This window comes from Rhamphochromis longiceps, linkage group LG13 (genome assembly GCF_057381845.1).
Source record: "Rhamphochromis longiceps isolate RC_006_pf linkage group LG13, R_longiceps_female_GT1.1, whole genome shotgun sequence".
Lineage (NCBI taxonomy): Eukaryota > Metazoa > Chordata > Actinopteri > Cichliformes > Cichlidae > Rhamphochromis > Rhamphochromis longiceps.
In genome coordinates, this window is record NC_140569.1 from 26549456 (window position 1) to 26577198 (window position 27743).

The 27743-nt window shown below is 41.7% G+C and overlaps 1 protein-coding gene across 3 annotated transcripts; it reads left to right on the plus strand.

The window, feature by feature from the left end:
- The first annotated feature begins 50 nt into the window (after nt 1–50).
- Nucleotides 51–25967, plus strand: vwc2 (von Willebrand factor C domain containing 2). Of its 3 annotated transcripts, none has more exons than XM_085427757.1 (4): nt 51–415; nt 10887–11607; nt 13005–13134; nt 25164–25967. In XM_085427757.1, exons 2-4 carry the CDS (start codon nt 10966–10968, stop codon nt 25313–25315), a joined length of 924 nt encoding a protein of 307 aa, XP_085283883.1. In that variant the 5' UTR covers nt 51–415; nt 10887–10965; the 3' UTR covers nt 25316–25967. The 3 variants fall into 3 exon arrangements, with proteins under 3 accessions (XP_085283883.1, XP_085283884.1, XP_085283882.1); XM_085427758.1 differs by lacking the exon at nt 51–415 and adding an exon at nt 23941–24052 and having other exon boundaries at nt 10499–11607; XM_085427756.1 differs by lacking the exon at nt 51–415 and having other exon boundaries at nt 10499–11607.
- The last annotated feature ends 1776 nt before the right edge of the window (nt 25968–27743 follow it).

Here is a 27743-nt window from a genome sequence, read left to right on the forward strand (position 1 = left end):
TCTTGGAGCCATATTTAACTGCTCCATCTAGCGGTCTCTCGGCTGAACGTGACGTCGGAGCGCTGCTGCCTCTCTTCTCTCCCCCATTTATTAAATTATTTAATTTTTTTTGTCACCGTGAGAAATAAAGTGCCAGTGTAGGGCAGCAACATCAGTAGCGCTTTGAAACCGTGGCTGTTCGCCGCAGACGGAGCGCTCTCACTCACTGCGCCGATGAAAGTTGAGCGCAGCACGCTGATGACCTGCGAGCTTCCTCCGAGGAAACTGTGCATTTGACTGGCTTAACGAGCGCCTGTTCCCATCTCTACACTACACATCATTTGTTGCTGTCTTGAGCTCCGCTGTCCAGCAGGCTGAAGGCTGTGTGTTTGAACCCAGCGCACTCACGGATACGGACTCACTCCGAGGATCACAGGTGAATAAGGATGCATCAGTGTTCCTGTGTGGAGGTTTTTTCTTCTTCTTCTCTTATTTGCTTGTCTTAAATTGCTTGAACGCTCGGGCTTCAGATCAACTTAGTTGACTGTGAATAAGCTAATTTATGTTTTCTGCTCTAATGTTCTTTTGCATTTCCTTGATGTTCCCACTCTCTGTGTCACAGTAAAGCCACCGTGCATGCATTTAATTGCACCTATCACCTAATCCCATGCAAATTAGCTTGATTGGAGAAAACTAACGCAGATTGTCGCAACCTACTGTTGCACCTGTGGCTGTTATTGTAAGTTCATTATGTGTTTTTTTAAATATGTAATATAGGACTGAGGATTTTCTAAGAGAGGTTTCAGACTCTGCTCACACACTTAGGGGTGCACCATCCAGTCAGCACAGCCTTTACCAGCAGAGCCGAGCCGAGCAGGCAGCCGAAACCCACAATCCAATGTATTCATTATTTAATATATTCATAGTATCCAGAAAAGTAGGGGGTAGGGTCTCAGGATTCTATATGTTTTGTGATACTGTAGGCTTGTTGTTGTTATTATTATTATTTGGTAAATTCTGTTCTGATTTGTTCATTTTTTTTATTGAAATGCTAGTTCCGTTTTGGGCGTGTTCCAGCTGCATACCCATCACTGTCATCATCATCATCATCATCATCATCATCATCATCACTTCTCTTTGTTCTTATTGAGAAACACACAAAAAACAGCTTTTTAAATTCTCTTTTCCTTAATATAGTTCCAGCCTCAGACTTTCCCTAGTTGGCTTTGTTGCAAGAGCAAACCACTTACCTTCTTGCACTGCATATAACCTTAAAGCCTGTATGACAGTTTTGCAAGGGCTGTTGGTTTGCATGTTTAGGCAAACTTTCTTCTGATTTGGGTCACTAGTAAGATTTACAGTCAGAGGACAAAATTCAATTAGACAGCCCTGCAGCAATCTTTACTCACTGGCAGATGGCTTTATGCTCTTGGATCCTGCCTTAGTGTCCCTTATTGCTCTAATTGGATTTCATCATTTCACACTGTTTATCTGTATGAAAATGAATTTTAAAACGCAGCATCATTAATTCAATACTCTCTCAGCCCTGTCAGATCCAAGCCCACAAGTCACCACCGCCTAAGCATTTCACATCTCATCCCCTGCGATGGGCTTTGTCATAAATTGAAGCAGACCTCAGAGTAAATTGTTATGTTGATGGCATGTTGGGTTGTTGGAGGAGTCTAACTAGGAGAATCTGTAATCTGTGTGCAATAAATGAAGTGCATGCAGTGGCGAGGGCATATTTGTCTGTCTGAGTTTATTCTAGCCCTGAGGAGATGGTTTTCCTCTCAATGACATCCACTTTGATTTTACATAGGGACATTCGCAGGAGTTGCATTCCCCAAGACAATGTGAATATGATGTTTGCTTATCTGGTAGTGCTGCTTGTCAGACATACATTGTGTACTATACCAGCCTTACACAGAGAAGGAAAAAAAAAAGGGTGCTGATACTGTAGTCTCGCCACTGCTGCATCCCTTTCCCATCGCTTTCTGTCACCGTGAAGCGTTTCACTGGGATCAGATTTGCAAATTGTCCTATTTATTCTTTTAAATACCACTCCTATTAATTAAGATTAAATGCTAATTAGAAACAAACAGCTTAGTTGGGGTGTAGAAAATTTCTGGAGATGAGCGAGCTGCCTCAGTACATTTGACCCTATTTATAGCATTATTGCGAGACTGAACAGCCATCAACCGCCCTAACTGAGTGACATCTAAGAAGAAAGTAATAGGGAGGTCAGCCTTTACACAACTCAAGCGCCACGGTTTGTGTTATTGAAACCTTGCCAGTTCAATTTATATGAATAATAGTATCGTATTTGTCAAGGTGGAGCTAAAAATTGCACTCAGATCTCAGGTTGTTGTGGCAGGACTTATCGTCCATATTCGCTCTGCTGTGTAATGAAAACGACAATAATTTATGAGTCATGAATCAATGCGATGGTGAGCTTCACTGAAGCGTGAAGCTGCAGCTAGGCTGAATCCCGTCTTGATTAATCATTGTTGCTGCACCTCAGTGGTCAAACCTACTATGTTCGGTTGCCTGAGATGTAAACAAAACTCTGGCCTTTGACAGAGGGGATTTATAACTTCAGCGACGATAATGACTGAACTGGTGCTGGTTGTGATGTAGCATAACTTAAGCAGCAAGGAAGGTGATAAGTAAATAGCATTAGCAGACAATTGAAGTTCTTTTTAAGCATACTTTATTGCTAGCATCTCCCTTTTACCATAAAACAATCAATCAGGCATGCAAAAATCCCACTGGCTTTATACAAGACTTTGCCCACACCTGACCTCGTTAGTCCCTACCATTGAACAAAATAGGTCAAACCAAATAATACAATTCTAAACAAAGAACAGGAATAAAGTCATGCATGAAACTGACAAACTCATTTACTCAACTAAATGGTTTGTAAAGTAAAACACTGCATACAATATAACTCAAAAGGCTACTTTAAAGAAAACAAACAATACTATACAAAATGAAAAACCCTCCATTTGGTTACACCCAGTGATCCAATCATTGACCTCATGACCCTATATAAACAGGAAGTAGTGGGCGGCCCTTCCCATACACCCGTCTCACATACAGGACCTGAATGCACAACATGGACACCATGGTAAGTATAACCAAAGCAACATAAAGAAACATAATTTACTAGACATGTGCCTGTAAACAGAAGAAAATTCAGATGATCTGATGGTTAGTAGTGTTTGCTTTAAAACACATGCATGGATGTAAAGAATGTAACTACTGCTACCACAAACAAAACCCGGGATATTGTGCGTTAAGAGAAGTTACACCAGCACTGTCTAAATTAAAGCATTATGGCTGACTGTAAAATAACAGAACACAGAATAACAATATACGCAAGTGACAAATGGCAAATGAATTCTGTCCTAGCCACTTTGTCACACTGGTGCCAAACACCGAGGCTGGATGTTGAGTCCGTTCACTCCGGCGCAGGAAGCCACAGAAATATTTAAATGTCAGATGGAAGTGGAAGCATGGTCGGTCCTCAAAAGTAATAGCACGGGGACCGGCAGGAGTTAGATTTGCAATTTTAATGGTTGGAGCAGAATAACAAAATGCAATTGTATTATCAAGGGATAATTATAGTGCCATGCAGAAGGTTGGTCCACATTTCTGCAACAATGAACAGTTAAGTGAGTAGAAAATGAAGTGAACTCCAAAAAGGGAAAAACTATTTCAACATTTGAAGATAGATTTGTCTGTCATTTCTATTGTGTAGAACTGCAGAGTGTGAAAACAGGAAAGGTGCGTGCCTCATTCACACAAGCACCTTTTCCCCCTATGCTGAAATGCTTTCTATCTAATATGTACACACATTGGCAATATAATGAATGCATTGGCAGCAACTAGGGGTTCAGTATCTTGCCCCCGAGTATACTTTGCCATGCAGACTTGAGGACCCAGGGCTTGAACCATCAACCTTTCAATTTAATAGTTCTGCCACATGAGCCACAGCTACTACCCCCAGTCTTTCCTAACCTTGGATTATCTTTTCCAAGGCTTTTTCACACTTGTCATAATGAAACACCATATTGGAAGTTTCAAAGTTTTATAAATACTCCGACTTCTTCTTCAGCTTGTGTCAAAAAATCCTGCACCCAAACAGCACTCTACCTACAAAGCAAGGGACTGCTATGAGGGGAAGACATTCAGGGAGCTCTTTGCTCAGTTCGTTAGGAAGATGAAAGCTAACGGGAGTGGTGGAGATCAAGTTGAGGTCTGGAAGACCAAGACAATGTTCAGAGACAGCCGCCACCTGGATTGCAAGAAAGGCAAAACACAGATGTGTTTGAGGTAGATTTCACAGAAAAAAAAGAAGAATTCATGAAAAGAAGACTTCTTTAACTTCACAGAGGTGTATAGGTCGTGCTTTGGGCTTTTGTTGCAGCCAGCGGAATAGGGAGCATTTCACCGGCAGAGGGAAGAATAGATTCAATTAAATACCTGCAAACTCTAGAAGCATCACAGTTTGAGTCTGTAAAAAAAGATGAGAAGATGAGACGAGGCTGGCTTCTACATCGGGGCAATGATCCTGAACACACCTTAAAATTCAGAGTCAAATACGAAAAGAAACTAAAGGCTGTTTGTTTTTTTTTCCCATGGCTCTGATAGTCTGTCGGCCTAAATACCATGAAAAATCTGTGGCCAAACCTCAAAAGAACACAGAAGTTGAAGCTTTTGCAAGAATATTTAACAAATTCAGAGTAAATAAATAAATGACTCTTAACTTCTACAGCAAGTTGTGTTACTTGCCAAAAGATTAGCTATTAAGCACTGACCATGCCGGGTGCCCAGCAGGGTGCCCAGCTGTTTCCTCGTTTCTTGATTTTCTCACTCTAACTTTATTCCTAGTGGAAATTAGGACATCTTTTATTCATTTAACTGTACTAACAGAAATTTTCAAGAGGGCAAGCTTTTGCATGTCCCTGTAAAATTCCCTTCAGTTAGACACAAATCCAAGGTTACATCCTCTGTGTATATGGTAATTGTTGCTAACTGCATGCAGAGAATTGAAGGATAGAGCTACATGAAGGCATATCAGCTGAAGTTTGGGGTGGACGAGGGGAAAACAATCTGTAACATACAGTAAGGCAATTCCCATTCTTTTAATATGGACATGCTGATATGCATCCATCTCTTACATCTTCTTATTACCCTGGAATTAAATTTTGGGCTAGCACTTAGTATCTATAAATTTGATCTAATTTATCCAGAGAAAATCACATTATTTAGTATTTTTCCCAGGAAAAATATAGGTGGAAAAAACAACAGGCTGCTTTCGAAGGCACAGTCGAAACAAATAGCGTAATAAATAATAAATTATAATAAAAACGTGCAATATTTAATGGCAAGTTTCATGTACTGTGATGTAGCTATGATCAGTGAAAGTGCATTACAACAGGAGAACACTGTCAGTGCTTTTCTTCTTGACCTATGTATTGCCTGGTTACAGAATATTAATAATTGCATATGTTCTCCCTTAAATATGTTATTTGACCTTATTAAAAACCAATTTGCAGGAAAGTATTAAGGCAGAGCCCTTCCTCTGCTCTAAGCTGGGTATAATGAAGGTGACAAAACACAGGAATGTCCATAAAACAGTGTTGATATAGCAAGCAAGGAAATATTAAATAAGATATGAATATTTAATAGGTTACATCAGCCATGCAAACAGAAATAATTACATTTTATGTGCAGTGAAGTCATTTGCAGACAGTACATTAACCTACAAAGTGACATGAATAATGTTTGGGGATGGCTAAACCCATGAGACATCTAACTCCCTTAGACTTATATTAGCCAGTAAAACAAATTCAAAGACATTTATCTGGGATTTGGATGGTGTAGTGCAATATGAAATGTATTGACAAGACAGCCACAGTTTTCTATAGTAGTGCATGATTTATAGCGCATGTGTTGCAGGAATTTAGAGACCCGAATCTGTTTTTATACTAATGAATGCGATGTTGTATTTCACGGGAAATCTGCTTCCTTTGCTGTCAGTTTCCAGCAGAGGTCTTCCTGCTGTTCAGCCTGTCAGGCCTGAGGTTTGAACCGACAACTTTCACATCGCTGTCTGAAAGCCGGCCGACCATAACCTGCTTTAAAGTCCCAGTCATTAAACTTTAATACAATATGACCACTCCAGAGACGTTTTAGTCTTATATTTGAGATATATATTGTATTCCCGGGGTGTGTGGTTTGTTCTCCTGGAGTCTGTTTGCATCATTATTTATTAATCAAAAATTGGACGACCGTCAGATCAAGTCTCAGCACAACAGCAAAGATAAGCTTCTGTTTTTTATTGGCATTATTATGATGCATGTGTTAGTGTAACTGTTTTGGTCCAAGGCACTGTAATATAATACAAACTGCATGTCTGGGGATTTGAACTTTTCTCATACATATTTCTTGTTTAACTGACTTAAAAAAAAGTCTTTGCCTAGACCTTAATCTCATTTTAGCACCTTATGTCACTTAATAATTGCTTGCACCACTTCACTTGGCACAGTACAGAATCCTGCCACTTGCCAAAGCGATTTAAAAAAAAAAAAAAGGGGGGGAAATGCGCATCCACTAGACTCTGTGTGGTTCAAAAAGTGACTGCTCTCCCATAAAAACAAAAATATATACACATAAACACACCTAATTTTCCATCAAGTGTTTGTTTTCTAGCGATAAGTATTTGCTGTTAATTGGAGAGTTGCTTTTCCACTTACAAAGCTGAATTTCCTTCTTTATTTTGCTCAGAAGTGGGTGTTCTGAAGTGTCACACGTGTGTGAATGAACTCACTGATACCAGCTTATATAATCTCTGGTATGCTTTTGATTGATGGCTGCAGCCGGTAGTTAGCATAAATCTGAGATGTGCTTTGAGGTCACACCTGTGCAGGGTTTGTGACCGAGCGCAAGAGCGCTGTTGTTACCTCGGCAGGCAAAAACACAGACTTGCTACATCACAATTAGGTCCCTAAAGAGACTATGGTTGCAGCGTGAAAGACACTAGGTGATTAATGCAAATAATTTATGTAATATTCAATGCTGTATTCTGCAGCGACATGTAGACTGACACTGTATTGTATGTTCATGTCACTTCTTAGTTGTGTTTTTTCTCTTCCTGCCAGAACGTCTTAGCGAGCACTGAAGATAGAGCAGTGAAGCAAAAAACCCAGAATTCTTTGCAGAGCTGTAGGCCAAAGATAAATCCATGACCTTTCAGCAAATAGCTTATATGCAACATTATAAATATAAAAAACGCTTGCCATCACTTGAACCTGAGGAGTGGTAATGAAGAAGTATCCACAAAGGCATCTTGAACAGTGAAAATATTTTCAGTGTTTTCAATCCAGTGTGTAAATCTTCCTGACATTTGGTACACATTATGCTGTGTGCTGGAGAATTAATTAGATAGACATTTGGAAAAGATGTGATCTGTATGAAAATGGCAAGATGGCATAAGGATAAGGCTAATGGATGTAGGCAACAACTTGATTTGCCGATGCTGGGAATCTGCATAATTTTGTAAAGAGTTTGTTGTCAAGAGATAAAAAAGATGCTACTGTTTCCTTTTCTTACCTTTAACAAATCCAATAAGAAAAATAAATAAATAAATAAAACCAGAACCAAAACCTGTCTGCGGCTTTTAGTAGCTATCCCATTGATTCCTGAAGTAATGAAATGGGTCTTAGATGTAATAGTTTTTATTTTATTTTATCAGGAGTATGTGTTTTCATAAAAACAGCAGGGAACTGTGGCTTGAAGTAGAAGTTATACAAAAGCAAGTAAATGGTACATTTGTTTAGGACTATTTTCAGCCATGGGTACACATGTAGTTCTGTAGTGAGCACTCACGTCACCAGTGTATATCATCTCTGTAAGTGGATAGTTAGCAACCCTTTGACTGTGTTGTATGTTGGAGGAAGAATGGAAAAGAGACTTAAGTGTGTTCAGTGCTTATTATTGTCTGAATAGGAAGAGAATAAATGTACTGGTTATGGCACCACAGAGAAGCCAGTGAGGATGGATCTTAAAGCTGGTCTGAAAAGCTTGAAATTAATAAGCACAAACTAAAACGATTGACGTTTTTTAGTTTGTGAGGATTTTTCATCTATCAACCAAGAAATGTCTTAAACCTTCATTCCTTCTAATGGCCAGCAGGGGGCGACTCCTGTAGTTACATAGTGTTGTATATTAGTCTGTGGGGAAATGGCTCATCTGTGATCTTCAAAACGTTTTTAAACGTGTTTATGGTCTAAATATCTAACTTGAAGTGTTACTGGATGGAAAAAGATCAAAATCGTGTTTATGCTGATTACATTCAGTGGCATGTGCCAATATTTTTGTGACTCGTAGTCATGCACCTCTTGATTTTTGTAATCTGGTGCATTAACCCTAAAATGCAGCTGTGTTGAATGCACAAATGTACCATTGTATTGGTTTTTATGGCTGTTTTTATGGCTGTTTTAATGGTATATCAGTACAGAATCTCAGAGATATATAGATATACTGAAGAAGATACTGTAACTTTGCAATGTCTTTGCTTCCAGTTTTGACTTCTTCGCTTCCTATATCAGCGCTGATGTGGCGGCACTGTCTGAGTGGTGACCTCTATCGTACAGGAGAATAATGCACCTTAACAGCAAGCATAAATAGAAGTGACTGTGTGATGATGTTGCAGCAGCATGCAAAGCACAGTCGGCAGTCCAAAGATCTGCATGGGGTTAGGTTAATTGGTGATTCTAAATCGGTCATAGGTGTGAGCATGAACGATTGTCTCTCACTCTGTGTTGGCCCCGTGAGAGAGTAGCGACCTGCCCAGGCTGTGCCCAACCTTTTACCCTATGACAGCTGGGACAGGCTCCAGCCCCACCGTGATCCTAAACTGGCTAACCGGAAACGGATGGATGGGAAAGACATGATGTTTTTGTACATATTGGTCCCAATTAGAGTCATGTTGTGTCTGGTGTCAAAACACCAAGATGCTGACGGCTGAAAAGCACTCAGCTTGAGGCTTCACAGACGTCACAGTGGTTACGGTTGTCTTACATCTACAGCCTATTCACAGGACACAAACACAAACTGTTATTTCATGGCACTTAACCAAGTGCACCTTTTCGCATTGCGTGCCCGCTTAAAGGTTATAAAATGCACCGCATCTTCTTGTTACGCTGCACAGATGAAGTTTAGTAAGTCACAACGCTGACGTTTTCATTACAAATTTGCCACATTTGTGCGAAGTGACAGTGAGAGTTACACAAACTCGAGCAACTTTTACGTAATGAGAAAAGAGAGAACGCCCGCGAGACACGACACCCACATGACTCATTACCAGCTTGTTCACACACCGTACCGACCGCGTTACCTTTGGAATTAACTTGTTGCCGGTTATCCGTGGGAGCTGTTGACAGTGAAGGGCAAATATAGATCTATTGGCATCCTTGTGTCCTTTAACATGATGTTACGGATGAGGTTCTGCTCCCGAATGCCAGCAAAGCCTGAGGGCCACCCAGAGCTCAGTCTGGATGGAGAGCACAACAGCAAAAACCTCTCTCTTTCTTTCTTTCAGCTGCAACAGTGTTATCGGTATGCACCTCGTTCTGCTTCCTCTCAGTTCCACAGCAGCTCCAAGGCTAAAACACTACTCAAATACCACTGGTGTGCCAGCAGTCAATTCCAGCATTTTTTTTTCCTTCAGAATGGAGCAGAATTAATGAATATCAAAATGCGTGGCTTAAAACATGCAGACTTTGTTTTCCTCGCAGTAGAATTAATGCGGCTGCTATCTCTGCTGTATGTGTTACCATTTCAGCTCTTCACCTGCTGTTTAGGGCTCCTAAACACTCTGTTGGAAATTAGTTGTGTTCATTGACGCTGACAAACCAATCAATATGGTGAACTATTTCTTAAACAAACGCGGACAGGTCTTAAGTTAATTGTCGAGTCAATCGATGAGGGGTAATCTCACCTTTTCTGTTTAACGAAATAGGCCGCGGATGTCAACTCTTAGACGAGCCCGTCAGACGGAGCTCGGCGTCGAGCTAAGCCGAGCATTTGGTGGGAGTAGGGAAATGAATGGAAGTAGGCCACTGAATGCAGCAAAGCATCGTAGCGGGCATTTGAATTTCAAGGCGGTGCGGTAAATCAAGTTAAGCAGGAGACAAAAACAAAAACATTGACTACAGCTTTTCAGAAATTTGCAGTGTGTGCAGCGTCAGCAGTTGATCCTGGGATTTTCCTTAACTTCAGCTGTTGTATATTGACTCCTGGCAGTGCTGAAAACTATAAGGAAAGAGATGTGCTTCTACTTCTGATTTAAAAACAAAAAACAGAGAGACAGAGCTTTAGAGGGAAACTTTTAATGCTCCTCTTTGCAAAAGCTGGCCACTGCAGTCAGTTCTAGCAAAGGAAATTTGTCTTTCCAGACTGATATTATGTTCTATTTTCAAATCAAATCTTCCCTTTGTACAGCTGACTGGGATTCATTTAAGAAAAAAAATCTAGACATTGATCCTGATTCTCCCTAAGAGCTTACGAGCTTACGAGATTCAAGTTGTTGGAGGTTTTTTTGACCATTTTTCTTTTACTTTATCACCGCTGAGCCCGATTGATGCAGGGAAGTGTTACAGTATGAAGCAGCATCGATTTCCTACAACGGCCCCATGAATGCTCCCTGTCCTGATGATCCAATTCACTGATCCTGCAGGCTTGCATCACACTCAGCGGGGTGTTCGACAGACATGATGAAGCAGTGCTCTGAAGTGAATTTCTTGCCCTGTTCTCGAGGCTAAATGAGACAAAAGCCACACCTTGGATAAAAAGTGACAAAATGCCGAGCACATAACCCCAGTTTAATTTTCTCTTTCCAGATGGACTGGCTCACACCTGAGATGTGAAGTGTGTTATGTGAGCCAAGGTGTTTTCCCACCTCGCTGGTGGTGGGGAGAGATGCTGCACTCCGTTGCCATGACAGCAGAAGTTCTCTTTGTTCTTGGGTTCCTGATGATGAGCGGCGCTCTGTGTAATCCTATCGCGACCTTACCGGTGAGCCAAGAGCGTCTGGAAAGGGTGTTGACCCAAGCTAGGGAGGACAAACATCAGGACAAGCAGACTGCAGAGGAGCCGCTGGGATACATGGCCCAGGAACAGCCGCAGGAAATCAATGCTGTAGGGCCCAACAGGAATGCCAGGTCAAACCTCAGCTCTCAGGCGCGAGGATCTAAAGGCGAGAATTCCCAGGAGCTGTGGAGCGAACAGGACAGCCTGAACCAAATAGACGAAGCTCCGACCAGTGACGTCACCCTCTCCCTGGACGCCATCGATGAGTACGCGTACCCAGACTACAGGGGGAAAGGCTGCATGGATGAGAGCGGCTTTGTTTTTGCCATCGGCGAGCAGTTCACCCCGGGCCCTTCAACGTGCCCTTGCCTCTGCACAGATGAAGGCCCTCTGTGCTCCAAGCCAGAATGTCCCAAGGTCCACCCTCGCTGCATCAAAGTGGACACTAGCCAGTGCTGCCCGCAGTGCAAGGAGAAAAAGAACTACTGTGAGTTTCGGGGCAAGATCTATGCTTCGCTAGAAGAGTTTAAGGTGAGCCCATTAACTGCATTCACTCATTTTTGACATGCTCCAACTTGAAAGAAGGGCTGACAGAACACTCCCTCGCCATGAGTGGAGTTTATCACAGGCACTACACAGGAGCTAGTTACCTCGCCTTGCAGCATGCAAGCAGGCAGGCAAATTTATAATGGCAAAGGTCAGCACTTGTCTTTTATTTCCCTTTTTTTCTCCTCTGCACAATGTTACTGGAGGCTGAATTTAGCAGTGCAGCTTCAGCAGAGTGTTTCCATATTTAGTTTGTTGATACACATGATAAAAGTTACAGTTATAGTAGTGTTACAACAGCACAGCGCAGCACACTGCTGCATGTGGGTGTTTGAGGAAGAAGAAATACACTGGTGAGATGGTTGTTTTATCTTCTGACACCACTTTGAAAGGTTCAGCTCAGGACTGCACCACAGTCTCAGCGTTAGGTCTCATTTATCAGCGCCTAATGCTCCTATTTATAATGGATAGTGTCTCACCAGGTGGTTGGGGCTAATATGGGATGTCTTCCTCTAACTCATGTTGTTGCCGACAGCTCTCTGCTGAGCCAAATCTACAGAAAGCCTCTACTGCCACTAGCCGCATACATCAGCCTTTCTGCTGTGTGAAGAGGGGGTGCTTTGAAACTAAGCAACAGGCAGGTTTTAATGCTTGATTGCTGCATTCTGGGGCATTGTGCTAAGTGCTACCTCACTCCATTTTCACAGTGGAGTGCCATGCGGAGGCGCAAGCCTCTGCAATCTACAGCAATGCTGGAATTAACCTTTGCTCTCTTGTTAAGACTACATGTATATGACTTTATACATGCAGCTGCTAAACTGAGCTTTGCATGGACACTGTAGGCTGCAGGCTAAATGTAATTCAAAGTGCGCTCTGCCTTTGTGCTACATTTGCTGTACTTTGAGATATACAGGAACGCTCGGATAACTCAGTAATTCCTGACTCTGATCACGCGGCGAGAAAATTGGAAGCATCTTCCTTCTTGTTTCCCATTCCTATTGATTTCTCCATATCCCCCTGATTCGATTGTGAAGTTCAATTCTCGACTCAGCCCTTTCTAAAATGAGGCATTCATTGGCAATGAAGTTGAGAAAGATGGGGCTTCCCTATAGATGTGGCTTTGTGACACTGAGTGCACACAGTCTTTAAAGGAGGCAGACAGGCAGGCGTGTTTTGTGTGTGCAGGTTGTGTGTGTTTGAGAGACAGAGAGAGCTGCAGAAAGGCAGACAATTGGCTAAACAGACATGAAATAAATGAATCTTAGACAAAGATGGCAAGAAATCAATTAATATGGGAGGAGTTTATGTCACCTGTGTTTACTTGTGCATGTGATGAACTGTTTGTAAGAGCGTAAATTGATGTTTTTTTTCTCTGCTATCAGGTGTCTCCGTGTGAGAAGTGCAGGTGTGAGCCGAGCGGAGAGGTGCTGTGCTCTGTGGCAGCCTGCCCACAGACGGAGTGCGTGGACCCGGAGTACGAGCCGGATCAGTGCTGTCCCATCTGCAAGGGTGGTGAGTGGAGATGATGATTTCTTTCAACAAGCCAGTTCATTCCAGTGCAGTTGGTATCCCAGTGGCATTGGCATGAAAGCCCCACTAGTGCCAGTTTTTGCTCAAGGGCACCACAACAGGAGTAGCGAGGTAGCAAAGCATCATTTCGCTGACGCAAAGCAGGCAGCATGCTGCACTGCAGTGTGTGCAGTATCTTGCCACATCGGATCAAATCTGTTTAAATGAAGTCACGGCAAAAAAATATGGCTAATTAGCTCTGAGTCGTGGCCTGTTTTTGTGTAAATATTACTTTTTTCTCTGCGTCATTCTTAATGTCATTTCGAGAGTCGTTTGATTGATTCTGTAGCATATGTTCCAAATCCGTCTACTGTCTGGTACTGAGATTTGAGATACGCTTGCATTTTTTGCTGCTTCTGCTGCTGTTGGGGGGGCGGGGGGTGGAGTTTATGATCCCGTTGGTTTGAGAGCCTGCCTGAGAAGAAGGAATTCTGCAGCTCAGAGTCGATTATATGAAGTTGTTTCCGATGATTCCAGACAGCATGTCCTAGATTATGCCCCCTTGTTTTCTTGGCGTGACTCTAATGCAACATGGCAATGTCAGCAACATTGCTTCCTTCAGCAAAAAGAATGATGACTTGCGATATGTATCTCTGACTTGGAATCTTAAAGCGGCGCAGGCTGTCTGCTATAAACAAGAGCAAACAATCTGCATGTGGAAAACAGAACCCGCTGCATGTGAAAGTGCTTCGTCTGTATGAACCGCTTACAAGGTGACAAGCGCTGCTGGTAGTGTCTCTTTTTTTTTCCGGGTAAAACTGCAAGTGAGATATTTTGATTTTCCGGGCGTCTGTTGGAACTTTTTACACATTAAATGCCAAATGGGAAAATTAGAAGTCGATTTGAAACAGATGATCAGATGATGATGAATGAATTTGGCTTAAATGAACAAAACACACACACGCACAAAAACACCTCTTCTTCAGCATATGTCTGCCATCGGTTCATTATCATTGCACCCAGAATATCACATTAGCATTAGTCATGTATCATTTTAAACTCTGGAAGTATTATAGACATTAGAATTTGCATGTAATGAATGTTCATGACTAGTCATCAATCAGAGATCGTCCCGCTCAAATGAGAAGCCTGTCTCACAACCTTCCAGTGGTAGCAAGTTGAAAAAGATTGGTAGTCATAGAGCGTCGCTCGCTTTATTAATATTTGGCTGCTGTAATCTTGGGGAGTACATGTTGGTCCTTTGTTCTTCCATATTTATTTATTTATTTATTTATTTATTTTTGCTGGACACCCACATTTTATATATATGCACATATTGATCATGCTGAGAGTGCTTTTTGGGCAGTTTTGGGCAGTGCTCCATAATTTCCCCCCTGTGAAATGCCCAGTGGATTAGCTGGGCCACATTTGTAGGCACGGCAGTCCAGGAGACGAATGTAGATCCCGTACAGTATGCACAGAGATGTGGCAGATTGAAGAGAGCGGGCATTTGTATTCTCAAGTATCCCCAAATCCACATGCTCGTTCACCCGATAAGGATTTTCAGTTTTAGGTTGACGTCAGTCCCTATTACCATAAGATTACCACACATTACCTTTCAATGAATGCGGCTTGCTATGCAAGGGATGACACGTTATCTGGCCACAGCTAATACCGTCGCGAGGAATACTGTAGCCCATGGGGATTGTGTGGTTAAAAGTGTTAACTACTCAGCCTGCAAAAACAGTAGGGCACGTCTTCTGTGGCGTTGTTAGAGCTTCCTAAATTGATGACCCTAATAACATCATCAAGTTAATCTCAGCTTGGGCTGGGAGATTTTATATTTTAGCCAACTGACACCCTCTAGAGCTGAAAAATGAAGCCAGTGTAGAAGTTTCGCTCTTTGTCAGGGGCAAGGCTGATGCTGTTTCCTCAATGCAGCCATTGCCGGAAATTATAGAGGGTACAAGAAGGACTGGGAATCCTTTTTTATGGGGGAAAACAAACTTGTCCTGCTCAATACATCATTGTCAATATTGAATAACAAAATGCAATAAAAGTGCTAATAATAGAGGTGATATAACAGGTTTTTTTTTAATGGCTGCCCGTTGTTTCCTGATGTGAGATTATTTTTTCTTCTACCCAACAATGAAATAAAACATATTTATGATTGTAACCAGACTGCATTTGGTTTGCAGTTGTGCTCTTTTCTTATGGACAGCTGCATCTCCTCATGCATGTTTATGGAGGCAGGAGGTCTGCTCACAGTTATTTGCATATTGTGATTTATGTCTTGTTCGTAACCCCGTGACACACCATTTTAAAAAGTCCAGGAAACACCCATGCTCCTTAAAGTTAATGCTATCAGCTCAAATGTCTAACTTTGATAGTTATATATGTTTAAAGGCGTGACTGATTTGAGTGGCACGTGTGCGCGGACCCACGCACACGCAGTGTTGCTGCTAGACATCACCTCGGCTAATTGGAGGCACTCTACTGGACCTCTTGATCTGTAATTATCTGACAAATAATACGGCTTGTTGTGTGGTTAATTATACCAACAGACCGTCCAAGATGTCTGTGCTCCAGTTTTTTTGGTTTGTTTTTTTGACTATGATTCTGTACTGATGTATTTCACATGTACAATTATGCATGCAGCTTGCAAACCAAGCTAAATGGTGTTAAAGAACACCTTTTTCACTTATAACTTCCAAAAGAAAGTGATATCTTTGAAACACTAGTCTAATCTGCAAACAGTGATTGATGGGCAGCTAAGTGCATCTTTTATGTGTAGTCTGTTGCCCTTTAACTTGGGGAAAATTTGTTTTTTTTTAACCATATTTAAGAGTTTTCCAGTGGGGGAGTACCTGCTGGTTCTGGAAGCATTATTTCTCCACTCTTAAAAACGTTAATGAAGCCCTCGGTGTGCTTCCACAGAGAAACACAGGAGCCTGCTGCTTGATTTAACATTACAATTATTTGTGTGGTCAGCTGGAAATCTGGTTACACTTGTGCACCATATATTCTGAATTACACCCAAATTGGCCAAAAGTTCAGAGCGATCTGTTTTTAACAAACACTGTTATGTTTAGCTCTGACGATGATGATGCTCAATTTTCAGCTTAGTGACTGGATGTTTTGTCTCGAAATGCGACCAGTGATTTCTCCCACCAGTCGTTTTACGATCAAAGGTCGTTGCTTTTGTACCGATGATTCAGTGATTCATTCATCATGAATGTCCAAACCATTTGTCGGCTGCGTAAAGCCACTCGTTATGTTGTTTAACTAGAAACTGAATTGAATCTGCGAAGAAACATGAGAACCCAAAATTGCTTCCTCCACTTTTGGGCGCAATGAGACTCTGCTCAGTTCCATTATGGAAATCTGGACTTTCCTGTCTGTGTTCCTTAATATAGTGAAGTGAAGGACTAAATGACCAGAGTGCTCTTTTAAACTTGTCTCAAATACTTGTTTCCATGCATATACCTTTATGACATTTAGCTAAAAGTAGAAGCCTCGTCATCGTCATGCAGCGTCTGTGAGCCTGCTCTCAAACTCCTTTAGGGAGCATAATCTACAGGAGCACAGTGATATTTATGAGAATACAGAAATAGGCTTTGGCAACATTTACGCCTCATTTGTGCAGCAGTCGGGCTGCTGTGCTTTTTTTGTTTGTAACTCTAGCAGGTACACTTTTTATGTATTTTTAGGATCGTGCCAATAATTTACACTTCCTTCCTCACTTTTGCTCTGCCTCCTGCTGGTGTTTTCGCATGTTCACGATAGCTGTGAACATTAGAGCCCAAAGTGTTAATTGACACAGAATCGAGAGTCTGGTATCAGTGTGTGTTTAACAACTTCTTATTGGACGGGGAATCATTTTTGGCTCGTGATTTTGCGACCACGGCTGACGGGGTTGCGGCTGTGCAAACAGGAGGCGTGAGCACTCGACAAACAAACACCAGATATCTTTTGTGAAAGTCTGACTCTGCGCGCTACGCCATCCGCTCCCAGAAAATTAAGATCTCTGTCAGGAACTAATACAAAAATACCCCCAAAAGATGCATCTCTTTGTGGACTTAATTGGACTTGACAACAAAGAACAATAAAAATGTGAAAAATTAACTGGGGGACATCTTATTAAATAATTGGAGGCTATACTAATTAGATGTAAACAGAAGTAAATGAGACATCACTCCAAATGACACCACTGATCTTCCCTTCAGCTCCTCTCAATATCAAAACGATTATCCATCGGATTTCACTTTGTCTTTTATTCATGATGCTTCTTAGCCAGGTATTGCAGGCGCCATCATTTAGATGACGAGGATCATCGATTGTCAGCTCCCATCTTGTCGCTGTTGATCATGCAGCACTCGATATGAGACAGCGCCGAAGAGGTGGCTCCGTGATAAAATACAGATGATGTAAAAAGGAAGAAAAAAAAAAGAAGGGGGCGGCGGGGGGGGGGGATGGTAGAGGTCGTCGACGGAGAGTTCCTCCTCTGGTTCTGTTGTTTGTCTTGTCTACAGATGTTGTTTGAGTTGTGGGCAGATGTTAAGACCTCCCAGGTTCCGCGGTGCATCCGATGTGTCACATCAAAGCTCGGGCTCATTAATGAGAAAGAATTAAACACTCACCCAGATGACACCAAACGGGGAAGGAGGCTGGTAGTGTGCACAGGAAAGTTTTTTTTGTTTTTTTTAAAAAAAGCACCGAAGAGAAGTGAAAATGAAAGATTAAAATCTGTAGAGATAAAAACACCCTCAGATGTGGTTTCTCGTTCAACAAGTAATCCCTCCTGTCTTTTACCTTCATTCCCCAGCAAACAGCCACTTCGCCTCTTTACCATTTTCCTCACTATTGATAAAAATACAACGAGGTATTTCAATGTTTGATAAGTTCATCAATTATGCACAGGCATTATCTTGGCCTTTTCAGGCATGCAAAATCAATGCTTATGGCAGAGCACCCTGCCTCAGATGTGTTATTCACCCTGTATGCTAGGAGACACTCGGGGAAGAGCCAGGGGAGGAAGATGAAAGTAAGAGGTATCACTAACATCCACCCCAGACATTTGTTCATGAATATCAAAGAACAGCTGTGAATGGGGGCAGGTTCTCATCATTTTTCACTCATTATCTTAAAGCAGTGGAACATATTACAATTAAATGGTCTCATAGCCCTCAAAAGTTTGTGACCATCATTCGCTCTATGCCATAAAGTTTAATTAAACAGCATCGATTCATGCAAAGAACATCTAGTCAATGCGAGCTGAAGGGGGAAAACATGTTTTCTATACTCTAAGCTGGAGTCTGTCTTTTTTCTCCCTTTTTTAGTTTTTTTCCTCTTGCCAATATGTTTTGACGTGTTGCTTTCCTTTTCTTGGACATATTGGTAAAGACGTGGCGCTTTCCGTTCTTGCAGATTCAGATTTCTCTCACCGCATCTGCTTTTGAAGAACGCTTAGAGGAAAAAAAAAAATCAATGCAGGAGAAGTCGCTCTCATCTGCACCTCAGCCGTGGCTCCCCTCCCTCTTGTCCTTTGCTCTTGCAGGGTATTGCCTTGGCAACGCACGAGGAAACAAGTGGTGCTCTCCAAGACTCAGACATTAGGGTCAACACTAATCTGGAAGGGGGGGTGTGATAAACAGTATGAACCGGAGCCAAAATCACTTCAAATAGAGCAGCACGAGACACGGTAGCCTGGTTGCCAAGAGGGATACGGGCTCATTTAAACTAAGAAAGGCATGATTCATAGACGGGCCTTTTAAAAAAACAGACATCAAAAAACACATGAGTCAAAAGGGAAATTGTTTGTATGGATATAAAATGGTCTGGTTTGTCCATTTAAAGCATCCCCCATTTCACCCTGATGCCACAGATAGGGACCAGTGCAGCTGACAGAGCTAGTTTCAGTCAATGAATGCAAAAATAATGCTGCTTCATTACTGACTGTTTGCTAAGCCCCTTAGGCTAATGTTGGTACACTTATCAAACACTTCTCACACCATAATGTAGCTTACAGTAATAACTGTGACTAATTTATCATTGAAATTCCAGTAGCATTTCAGCATGTACAGCGATGGATTTCTCGCGGAAGAAAGTAAAAGCAGGCTCTTGGAGAAAGCTACTGTAAGTGTATGAAATATGCACACACATCATATGAGGGTAAAAAAAAATAAGTGAGGCTGAAACTGTTCATCCAAGATTTTTTTTTATTTTGAAAAAAGGGAAAAGTAAATTAAACCGTAATGAGAAACTTATCGATCGATGTTTCCTTTTTTCTGTTACATGAGAAAGAATTTAAAAAATGGGGAATACCTGATGAGTTGGAGTATCTAACACCAATCTAGCTGCACTTGCTGGAGTGTGAACTTTCCCAAACCGAATGACGAGCATGAGAACATTATTCTAATTTCACACATTGGCTCCCACGCTGTGGCTGTTCCAGATAATTTTCTAACGTAACCTGTAACCTCACATGATAATAAAGCTAATGGCATACTCCTCACGTTTGGAAAGGACACAAGACTACTACCGATGCCAGTCTAACATACACACTAACGCTTATGTTTTTAGTCTTGGCAAGGCTACTTGGAAGGTAGCAGTGACCTCTAAGTTTTACCCTACAGAGTGTGGCATTTATTAGAGCCTCGTATGTGCAGAGGAATCCAAAGCTTTCCTTATTACACGACAAACAAAATGACATCCAGCAACAGACTTTATGGGTAGTATTTGTTGTTATAAATAATGTCATGAGGAAATCAAGATTAATGCATGCACTGGTTTAATTTTTTAGGCAAACGTGGAATTACATGCAGGGCATTTTGCATCTGCTCTAATAAGCTAATCAATTCACAAAAGGTTTAGTTTTTTCTTTCCCCCCCTTTTTGTTTGATTTTTTTTTTTGCTGGACCACAACATTTTTATTATTTAAAGGCCATTTTCTTTCCCATTACTGGACTTTGAGTTATTACAATAGCGAAAGGTCGCAATAATGACGATAATAGTTAGTCGCATTATAGTACTACTGGGTCACTGAATGCTTTTCAGCTTTGGTCTGCTTGTTAAGTGTTATTTTCTACATTTTCTCCTGAATAAAAGTCCATTTTAATGTGACTTGAAAATACATTCTCAGTACAGGAAAAAACCCCATAGAGGAACAAAACGATACAAAAACATGTTCTAGGCCTGATGCCAGACCTTTAAACACGCTGGTTTTTTTTTTTTTTTTTTAAAGGATTATGTAAATGAAGGTCTTGCAGCAAAGACTGTCACCTGGACACTGCTGTGATGGCTCTCGAGGCTCCTTTCTTTAAAGGACATTGGTCACGACAGTCGAGCTGCTCGAGTGCAGCTGCATAGCTTGGCTGCAAAGATCATCTGTGCGCGTACGCGAACCTTCACGCAAGGTGCCACTCCCACAAAACCAAAGAGTCAGCGGCTCTCTAAGCGAGGCGGTTACTTAGAAAACCAGTCTCACCGAGCATCTCTGAAAGAAATTATTCATATTGTTGTGAAATCCCTGCAAAGTCCCCCCTCTTTCTGCCCTTACAAAGCAGCCTCGTTTTTATTCTGCATTTATAATGCAAATGTACCCAAGAAATGCATTAAGATGAGTGATTTCGGCTATTCTTCTCTTTCCATTACCTTATAATGCGGCTGTTTTTAACATGTCAGAATTAAGGGGTGCGATCATCAGGATGTGTCCTCGTTTCTCCATCCATTATCTGGCGCAGTTACAGAGCCAAAAGCCACAGGTGCTAATGGCTATCTCTTTCACATGCTTCCCATGCCAACTTCTAACACGCTGCACTGACAGTTTGGGTCCAACTGTTCATGCACATGCACAGTCCATTTGTCTCTGCCTCTTCGGGTGTTTTTCAAAAGCTCTTGTGAAGCCTGATGTGCCCATAAAACCCTTTTTTTTTTTTTTTTTTTTTTTTTTTTTTTTTTTGCCACAGTGAGTGACGGAGAGATGGGGATATATTATATTATATTAATGAAACGATGACAAAAAGGTGGTGTGATATGAATGGCAGAATAATAGGGTGAGAGGAATGAGTAAGCACAGCAGGGCTAAATCCATGCATTAATTAACACAAATGAGTGTCATGCAACTGTCAATGATGGGCTTTAATCCCAGCTCCACGAAGGAAGTGCTTTTGATTAATGCCGCGAAGTGGGAGATTATTTTTCGCATTTTCCCCCCTCTCTCCTAGTACACCCTTGACATATGCATCCCCTTACTGGAGACTCAGTGCTTTAAATGCTACTAATGATGATGAATCAGTAGCGACAGCAGCCCGGGCCACAGGATGAGTTGTTATTCAGATAGCGTGCGCGCACGCGCGTTCATGTACAGACTTATAAACGTGTTGGGGTTGACATTTTGACAGGCCTCGGTAAACTGTTCACATTGATTGATGCGCAGGCTCGCTCCTTCTGGGCGCTGCGTCCAATCAAACGCAGTGGCTGCAGCTGAAAGACTCCCCATTTATCAGCATCTTAATTATACAACAGAGTGGCTCAAGACCTTGTTAGTGTAAGGGAAATAGCCATTGTTATGCTACACCTGTTGTTGTGGAAGCAATTCCCACAGTGTTTATATTTTGCCGTGCGGCTGGAGAGATAATGGATGATTTATGAGCACTTTTTCTGCAGCCACTAGTCGAGGACGCGGGCACATTCACTAGACAAAAACATTCCCATTACACTTTAGGACCAAAAGAAGGTAATTCTGTCCGATAGGAGGAGGACACTTGTGTTTTTGTATTGTAAGCATGGCAAGTAGATTTCTTTGTACACTCCAGTGTTGCCAGATGGGAAGAAGCACCAAAATGAGTTGGACTACAGCTTTTATTTCCTCTGTCGACTCTCTCGGCTAGTTGTTCAGGTCTTAACAACCACTACCTAACAACATCAAAATTTCCATTAGCGAGAGCCAATTTCCTGCAAAATAGTTAAAAAAAAAAAAGAAGAAAAAAAAGATGCAGTCCCTTGGGGTGCACTTCAAAAACCATATTAAACCACTGTGTAACAGTGCTTAATTTGTTTTTATGCACAATTCACAGTCCAGCCTTGAAGTTGCAGAGGAGAGCAGCTGCCTTCAGCCAGACATATGCTTTACAGTGCTTGTGGTTTAGCCAATCTAAGGAGCATGGAAAGAAATGTAATTGAATACCTCTCATGTGCAAACCATACAAAAATAAAAGACAGGATTCAGTTGAATGCCTTAATTTCAGAATATGACAGTGGATGAGATAATCGTTTGATTCAGGTTGTTGAGAATTCAGTGTAATCTTTATCCTGATGGGAGCTGGGTCTGAATCAAAGGGCTGTTCTGCTTAAACCATAAGTGGTCAATCAGTAGTCTGAAGAACATTGTAATGATTTCCCAGGAATGTGTATTTTAAGTGGATTCAAAGCCGGTTGATGATAGATGGCAGAGTGGAAGCTGCATAAATTCCACCTTTAAGAGAAGCGCAAGCCTGAGATCATAAAGGTAAATGTGAAAAGCCTTTCATTTCCTTGCCATCAGAAACGACTCTAGAAAGGGTGTTAGCAAATTCTTGATGCTTCTGTAGCCATTATTTTTTTCCGGGCCTCTTATATTCCCATAACAGAACACTATTTTGGGAAACAGTCAATGAAAAGCCCAGACGAGAGAGCCCATTTTCCACTGAGAGAAATGAACTGACGAGCAGCAAATTCATTCTTTTCTTTGACTGACTGCTTTCAGCTTCTCCTGGATGTCACAAAACTGTCTTAAAGCAAAATAAAAAAACAAACAAAAAAAAAAACAACCCAAAAAACCAAAAGACAACCAACTGCACTGAACTCCATCTGGTCAATGCAACAGATATAACATCTAAAATTAGCAGTTTAACAATAACTGAAGTCCTGCCCCACTTTCAAACTGGCATGTGTCCCACTGGCCTTCATTGCACAATGTACTTTTGCACAAAAGGTTTTCTGTCACCAGCCTTTGTGAAAAGCTGAATTATATGGCCAAACAATTCTGCCAGTCCTCCTTTATGACTAATTTATATTTATTCCCATCCAAATAATTATTTGTACATGATACTGAAACTTTGCCCTCCATAATAGCAACCTACTTCAGCTTGAATTGCACACTGCATTAGAAACATTAGAAAACAATTAAAAAATATGAATGTTAAATGTATAAAATGCATTCAGATTGCATCAGCAAGAGTGACAGTATATCTGATGTATTGTAGAACAGCACCAGCTAAACCACAGTGGAAATAGAGCTGTTGCTCTGTCCTGAGTGGAACTCTGTGTTCTGTGTACTGGAAATAGCCGGGGTTAAATCAGTGCAATTGTTAAGCATGCACATTTGGCAGCGTCAGAATGCAGAGAACAAACTCCGGTGCTGTTGGTGGTTGATGCAGTCAGTGTATGGGATAATTGGTTGGTTGTAGCTGACTAGCTAACTGATGCATAGGTCTGGACTGCATCAGAGCACTGACTGTCTGGCATTAGGCTGTGTCCTCTCTAGTCTTTAGCCATTAACATTATGTTTTCATAATCCCCCTTACCAAAAACACTCAATGCTGGCATTAGCAAAAATATACTCTAAAACATACTCTCCTTTCAGTTCTTCAATGCAAATAATTCATCCGCCAATGAACAACTCAATGCATTAAGGCATATAGACATGGTCAAGACATCCTGCTGAGTGGCAAAGTCATGGTTGTTGGTGCCAGGTGGCCTGATGTAAGTATTTCACAAAGTGCTGATCTGCTGGGATTTTCCCATCTCAGCCATCTCTATGGTTTTCAGAGAATGCCCAGAGAAGAGACAATACACAGCGAGCTGCAGTTCTCTGGTTGAAATCGACTTTTTGGTGCCAGAGGACAATGGTCAGATGCTTTGAGCTGATAGGAAGACAACAGTGAGTCAAACAACCGCTTGTTACAACTGTAGTATGCAGAAGAACATCTCTGAACAGACAGCACATCAAAGTTTGTGGCTGATGGGCTACAGCAGCAAAGGTCCAGCCTGGTGGTGATGGTGGTGGTAATGGTGTCAGGGATATTTTCTTGGCTCACTTTGAGCATCATTTTAAGACATCGTCCTTCCTGAGTATTGTTGCTGACCCTATCCATCTCTTTACTTCACCACTGTCCATCTTCCGATAGCTCCTTCTGGCAGGACAAAGCTCAAATAATCTCAAACTGGTTTGTTTAACATCACAAATGAGTTCACTGTACTCAAATGGCCTCCACGGGCAGAGCACCTTGGGGATGTGGTAGAAAACGAGGTTCACGTTATGGATCTACAGCAACCGTGTGATGCTGTCATGTCAGCACTGAGCAAAATATCGGGGAAATTTTTGAATGTAGGGTTTTACATAAAGTAAATGTTCCCAGACGTGAGTGAAAACAATGAAAGTATCTTCATGTTGATGCTTAATGTCACTCACCAGATTCAGGAATTGAAATGAACTGGAGGTCAAGCACCAGTTTACCATCCTATTTCATAAATAGGCCGGCTGACACAGGTGTCTGCGAATTTGAGGAATTTATAACTGATTGAGATCCACTGAGAAGCACAAAAGAACATGACTTTCAGTCGTGTTCGGTCTTTGAACTGCGTGTTCCCCTCACACCGAGCAGAGCCCTTGGCCGCTCAAAAGGCAAAAAAGAACCGACAAGTGCAACCTTAAAATGACTTCTGCACGTACATGAAAGGAATTTTCAGAATTTTAACAATAAATCAATCCCCTTGACTATCATCAAGTTTGTATTCGTTTAATCTGACCACAGCACAGGTCCCACAGCATTGTAAATCAAAGGAACAAAGCAAATCACGCATTTTTCAGGGCTCTCAGTGTGAGTCTGACCTCGATAATGTGACACTGTGCCAACAACACAAAAAGAAACATATTAAAAATGGATGAGCTAAATTTGAAATTCCACTGTGAAAGATTTGAAAAAGCCCTGTTGTCTGTCGTGCCCTGTTTTCCTCTTTATTTATTTCTTTTATGTCTGTACCACCTACAGGGCCAAACTGCTACGCGGACACGGCGGTGATACCGGCTGGCCGAGAGGTGAAGATCGATGAGTGCACAATCTGCTACTGCACATACGAGGAAGGCACGTGGCAGATTGAGCGTCAAGCCACCTGCAGTAAGAACGAGTGCCAGCGGAGCTAGAGACTGGCACGGCGACGAGAGAGGGACATTGGCACGCAACACCAGTGCCGAGCCTCATGCACACTCTCAGCCTTTCACCCAGTCTAACGGGCATCAGGGTCGGACAGCACCCCTCAAGCATTTCAGCATTAATACTGTAGTCATTACTGAAACGATGCTTTTATGAAAGTTTATAATCCACACACAGAATATCTATTTATCTATGTATTAAATTATTTATGAATATATATATGAAATATAGGAGTCATTAATGCTGAAACAGTGGAAGACTATTTTTTATAGTATCTGTATTTTATTAAGCAATGTATTGGACCAGAGGTCAATAAAACAACAGAATGTATAGAACACACACAGCTGTCTTTGGAGGTGCAAGCCTCAACGTCTCTTAACCCGCGGTGTCATCCGACAAATCTCGACACCCGTCCCTCTACCACCAAAGTGCAGACTAGACTGTGCGCGATTCATTTTGCAGTGCTAGGGTGCAGACTTGCTGTGCAGGACAGCGCAGTGCAGAGTTACAGGCGAACAACAACGAAGAAAGATGAGTAAATTCACGAGGACTCGACTGTTTCCTGATTTCTTTTATCCTTTTTTTCTGGATGTTCAAATGTGCTTTGATTTGAAAGTGCTTTTTTTGTATTTCTCTCGGTACAGTGTGTTCATGTTTCAAATAAATGCCATTCTGTGCTCTGTAAATGCTCCGACGATACCTGTTTTTTTTTTTTTTTTTTTATAGCTGTGAGTTTTTATGTTGATGGTGATTTGCATTTACAGACTTGCTACCTGGAAAAAACAAAAAGCTCGCAGTTTCACTTGAATCAACAAATGATTGTCGATGGTTTGTTGTTTGGAATAAATGATCAGAGTATCAGAGGAGCCTTTGAAAGTGACAAATCTTCCCTTTTTAGATGGGAACGTTTTTCGGTTTTGAAGTTCCTGGATGATATCTCTGTGAAAGCTACAGGTAAATATTTAATAAGTTGTCAAAGAGGATATTAAGTTCCTCAGTAATGCAGGGCTTTCATTTCCGGTAGTTATAAGCAGCCCTATATAAACATGAGCCCTTGGAAGTGCAGACGCTCCGGAGTTGCCCCTGGATTTCCAACTCCATTAATAAAGCCCAGACTGGACAATTCGATCTCATTGATTCCAATTTGCTTCCAAAATTTGGAAACCGAAAGGTCATCCGACTTGCTGCATATATGCTTTTTTGTTTTTGCCTTCGTTATTTTAGTTTGAAGATTAATCAAACGAATGCAGAGGCGTAAGGGCCAATCAAGCAGCAGATCAAAATGAAGATGAATAATTTAGGTCCAGGTTATGAACACTGAAAGGCAGGCTGGCGTAAACGCGTGCATATGTTGTGTTCACGCTTTCGCCTGTCATCTTTTGCATTAGCAGCAAAGCTGTGTCACCCTCTGTGCAGCGTGCTGGCCCCGCTGCAAAACTTTGATCAAGAGGTTGCCAGACAACGATGTTGCATCTCCAGCGGTGAGACGTGCCTGTCAGACAGCCGAAGGGATCGAGGTAAATAAGCCTAAATGCATGTACATGCTACGTGACAGGCTTCTCTCAGAGCAGCGGGGGAGCAGTGGCACAGATCTATTAAGGTTTTCTGGGTGTCCTTAACTCCGCTATTCCTATGACTGTAAGTGTCCTCTCAAATCAGGCTCATTCATTCAAGGAAAGCTGGACTTGCTCTTGTGCATACAAGTGGTAAATGATTGTGGGATTTTTCTTTCCTACACCCGAATCCCCCCCACAACACACACACACTCTCTCTTTTCTTCCATTTAGAGGGATTGCTGCCATTTTTATCTGTATAGTCTTTCATTTTACAAGATAATACTCCCTTATGTGTAATTTCCCAAGCAGCTTACCTGCTGTGACTCAGCCTGTAAAGTAATGGCTCCATCACAGGGCCTCTATCAGTTCCCTTGAGCGTCTCTGTCCAGGTCATTAACATTCAAGATTCTCTTTAAATCACTTCATATTTCAGCAGTTACTTAAGATCAGATCTGTGTATTGGACAAAAGAATTAGGACTGGGCATAAAGTCTGCTCATCAGAAACGAGGCTGGGTGTTTTACTTTGAAATAAAATTCCCAGAGAAGTAGCCATCTACATTTCTTCAAAGACAGGCCATTAATTGGATACATCTGTTAGAGAAACCCATAAGAGATTAAGCCCGGTCTTCCCAATGCTGTAGCTATGTAATTAGGCTTCTCCCCTGTTCTGGACAATGCACGCTGCAGCGCTGAGATGAAATGTGTTCATATTACAGTAGGTAATGAAATTCATTATTCATTTATAGCAATCGGCCGGCTCTGTCATTTGAAATGAAAGCATCGCGTATTTTGAGAAACCAACCAAAACTCTCGGTCAGCGAAAGAAAGTTGAAATCTTCATCGGTGTGAAGACGTGACTTT